At 48.6% G+C, this 4364-nt stretch overlaps 1 protein-coding gene across 1 annotated transcript in view; it reads right to left on the bottom strand.

Moving 5' to 3' along the window:
- LOC104876405 overlaps positions 1-4364 on the bottom strand; it is a 13055-nt gene that overhangs the window by 4367 nt on the left and 4324 nt on the right. The window contains exons 2-3 of the mRNA XM_033766603.1: positions 3680-3829; positions 2989-3089 (exon numbers count right to left, since the gene is read on the bottom strand). Of these exons, the coding sequence (XP_033622494.1) occupies positions 2989-3089; positions 3680-3829 (251 nt within the window). The remainder of the gene's footprint in view (positions 1-2988; positions 3090-3679; positions 3830-4364) is intronic.

The raw sequence follows: 4364 nt of genomic DNA, 5'->3' as shown, positions 1-4364 counted from the left end.
CCCCAGCCGGCCCAGTCCAGCTCAGAGCCCCCCGGAATTCGCCCCACCCGCTCCCACCTGCTGCCCAGGCCCCGCCCACAGCCCCTCCGCCCTCTGCCTCTCAGCCCCCAGGGGCTCCCCTTGCCTCACCCGGGCCTCCTGCTCCTGTCCAGGCTCCCCCTGCCTCCCCAGCAAGCCCACAGCAGGAAAGCAGACCCTGGGAGTCCACACTGGGGAGGGGAGCAGGAGGGACAGAGGCCAAACCCAGGGACTCAGGGGAGCAGGGAGGGCACAGTGGGGCAGGCTCTGCCCAGAGAAGAGCAGGCAGAGCTCAGGGACCGCAGGGCCCTGGGAAGGACTGAGGAGGGACTGAAATGTGCCTGGAGAGCTGCAGTTCCCCTGTGGAGGGACAGGCGAGGGCCAGGACCGTGTTCTGGGGAAAGGGAAAGGCGGTGCCATGTGCAGAGGGGTCCAAGACTCCGTGATCTTCATCAAGGAACCAGGAGACAGCGGGCACTGAGGCACAGGAACTAGGTGGGCGGGAGTAAGGACTGGGGTAAGGGCTGGCCGGAAGTCACCTGGATCCGGCCCTGTAGTTGACTCCAGGATTGGGGTTTTAAGTAGTGGGAGGCTGTGGAATAGGTTGGAGGAGCTGAAAGTGAGGACCCACACAGGTCCGCAGTCCTGTATCTGAATTCTCAGTTCAGAAAGCCACGTCCTGTGGAAACTGTGCTGCCAACTTCATTTGAAAGGAATCACGGGGTGAAGGTGGAAAAGGAGGAGGAAGAGAACAAGAGGAGTTCTCTAGAGCAGCTCTGGATACTGTCCTTACTGTCTGTGATGGGTGTGATTTTTAAGAGCACAGTGAGTGCCAAGGCCAAGAGCCACCCCACATCCCCAGAAAGGAAGGATCAGGAAACCACGGTGAATGCAGGCCCACTCGGCTCCTCTCCACAGCCCTGAGCCCTGTGACTCTGGCTCCTCCTTGAGTCACAGTCACCATGGACGGTGGACGCTCTGAACTGAGGGAGGAGCCAGGACAGGGCAGCTGAAGACACAAAAGGTGATTCCAGATGTGCTCAGGAAGGGGCAGAACAATAGGGTGTGTTTAAAGCAAGTGGGAAGATTTCCAGGGAAACTAAAGGCAATGCGTAGTTAACAGTAAAATTTTTAAAATATTTAAACACTATTTTCCTATCACAGCATATACAGCAGGTCTATGCATATGTGTATATGCATGAATCTGTGTTTACGTATGTATGTGTGTATGTATATCTTTAGTGGTTTAAACTTTATATTTAAGAGAAAAAGTCAGTTTTTTAAATAGACTACTAAATATGACAAAATTGATGCAAGCATTTGGCTTGATCAATAAAAAGAAATATAGAATAATTGCAAAAGTTCAAAGCACGTTATGGAAAGAATGTGTCCCAATCCTGTTAGTTTTCCACCACTGTAACAAAGCACCGAAGATCACCAGCGTATAAAGAAGAAGAACTGATTTGGGCTCACAGGGTCGTTTCCCTCCATGGTGGGGAAATGCGTTGCTCCTGTGCCTGTGGAGCAGCGTGACCCAGAAGGAGGCTCACAGAGAACAACACGCTCATCTCAGGGCTGGGGCAGGAAAGACAGAGACGACACTGGCACCCGCAGTCCCTCTGAGGCTCCCGTCCATGACCTAAGCCTCCCCTTGGGCCACGGCTTCAAGTTTCTTCTGAGCTGAAGCCAAAGCTTTTAACACATGGACTTTGGGGACGTCCACACCCGAAGTACAGCAGCAAGCAGGCTGCACTTTCTACCACATACACACAGTTGTTCAGAATCAGCACGGTGATGACTAATAACGCATAAAGTACGAGGGGACATCGAGAAGGTTCAAAGATGAAAAGTGAACCTCTTAAAATTGCAATGACTGGATTCCATAAGGCAGAGGCAGATTTCTCAAACAGCCTGATTGAATTATTTGTTATCTTCTTCAAATAGAGTCCTCTGATTCTACAACAGAGTCCAGGATACAATCTTTGCTCAGAAAACGATGTGTGCTCTACATGAAGCATCCAGTGTCCTGTTGAACTGATCACTGTGAGGCAGTAGAAAGGAGGAAGGGGCTCAAGCTCCACCATCCTTTAATGCTGATGACCACCACATCTCTCCCACTGCCTGAGAGAACCTATGACAGACTTGCTCTTTTCCGTCCTGATTACAGAAATTCACATTACAGAAAATGCCACCTGAAGAAAAAAAGGACATTTTCCTTAAAATTTATCTTCCCTAATGGATGGATCTCTTATTGTGTGGGAGATCTGTGCACATTTCAAAGATTTTCAGGAAAAGAAACAGCCTTGCTGGTGAAAGGACAGAAAAGAAGCAGAGGTAGATGGAGCCCACCAAGGCTAGTTAAGAAGAAGACAGGGCACAGTGAAAGAAATCCTTTGAAATTGGGGTTGTGACCCCAGTAGGCCAATGAGTTTCCTTGCCTTATGATTGGCATCCAGCCTATGGATGGTCCTGACCTCCACACTCTCCTGAGACTCCTGCAGTACAGACACAGTAAAGCACAATAGATTGCTCATAGTTTCCTTGTATCTTGCTTAACTATAGATTGTAATATATTTTCTTCAAACTAATTCAAACCATTTTGTGGGTTGATGAATTTTCCCTTTCTCTCACAAAGCAAAATAATATATGGAAATGTTGTATTTGGATTAGTTTGACAGCATCATTTCTAGGTCCCTCAAGGTCCTGATGAAAGATGTGATTTGAGGCTGAAGTGTTCACTGGAGAAGACTTGAAAAGGAATCGTATCTCTACAGAAGGTTTTTGCACAGGTCCCATACGGAGGACAGACACACACAGGCCCCTACTGTGGAAAGGAATCCATGTGATGAAAATAGGAAGTCACCACGGAAAAGGCCACAGATATTTAAGTAAGAGGGCCTGGGACGTGAGGAATCTCACTCACTCCCCCATTCTCAGGACCATGGCTCAGCACCTGAGCAGGGCACTTACCTCTCCTGTCCCAGGCCAAAGCCAGAGGAGGACTCAGCACCATCAGTGTCACAGTCAGAGCTGCCACCCAGGAGCCTCCGGGGAGCCCTGGACACAGCATGCTGGAGAACGGGACAGGAATGGTCAGAGGGAGTCAGAGAAGCATCACCTAGAGAGAAGTAGGCTTCCTGTGCTCTTACATCCCAAGTGATAAGAAACAAGTTCATTGCTTGGATGCTGGGTTGGGGAATTTCAGGGATGAAGAACCAATTGGCATCAGAGATGAACATCAGTTGCTGGTCAGAGATTCAGGATGCAGGTTCTCTTTTGAAACTTCAAATTTGCTTCATTACAGTAATGGTTTCAATTAAAGGCTTTCTTACCTACTAACTCTTTTGTTTGTTTGTTTTTAAGGGGTGTTAATATGGAGTTCAGGCTGCCCTTGAACTCACCATGTTGCCCAGACATCCTCCTGCCTCATTCTCATGAGTTCTCTGATAAAGCTTTGGGCCCAGCTTTGAAAGACTTTAATTGGAGACCATGGTGAGTCAGCTCTGTGCTGGCCTGAGATGCACTCACAAGTTTGAGCTTTGTGGCACCACTCGTCCTGAAGTTGAAGACAGAGCTAGGCGAATGTCTCTAATTCTGGAGCTGTTCAAGGATGAACAGGGCGGAGTGAAGAACCCTGAAAGCAGGAGACCTTCAGGCTGACCTTGACTGTACCGTAATTTAGCGTTGTTGGCTGTGTGATAGTATCCAGCCCCTCATAGCGCCAATGCAAGTACCACGATCGTTCAGAGATGTCCACACTGCAAAGACTGTGATTCACTGGGCACCTTAAGGAGTTACCAGTCCCCGGTAACTGGGAAAATGACAGAAAGGAAGGTGCTGAGTAGAGCCACATTTCTGATGCACTCTTAGAGCCTGAATAATAATCAATTGCTGATTCAGTGAAGAGGTTGTAGAGCCTGTCTCCTGCCGCGCCCACTGATTTCCTAGCACTGGCAGAGTACACATGTGCAACCAGCACCCGCCTGCGAGGAATCAGGGTCTTCAGAGGTTTTTTGTATAACAATTTAATCCAAGAACATGGCTCAATGATTGTGCATAGGAAAGGATGCCTGGTGTGGGAGATCAGGAAAGGACTCAAGTCAGTTTGCTGTCCGGTAATTAACATTTTATGTGAAAATCCAGGCGCAATGATGGTGCCAACCTCTAATCTCAGTGCTCTGGGAGGCTGAGGTAGGACGATCACAAGTTCAGGTACAGGCTGGACAGTTCAGTGAGATTTCTTCACAAAATAAAAATTTTAAACTTCTGGAAATGTGGTTCACAACTGAGGACTCAAGATCAATCCCCAAAGAACAGGAGGAGGAGAAAGAAGAAGAAAAGGAGGA

This window comes from Fukomys damarensis, unplaced genomic scaffold (genome assembly GCF_012274545.1).
Source record: "Fukomys damarensis isolate Sample0158 unplaced genomic scaffold, DMR_v1.0_HiC HiC_scaffold_20, whole genome shotgun sequence".
NCBI classification, from domain to species: Eukaryota; Metazoa; Chordata; class Mammalia; order Rodentia; family Bathyergidae; genus Fukomys; species Fukomys damarensis.
Note: the sequence above shows the minus strand (reverse complement) of the source record. Positions and strands in the feature narration are given on the sequence as shown.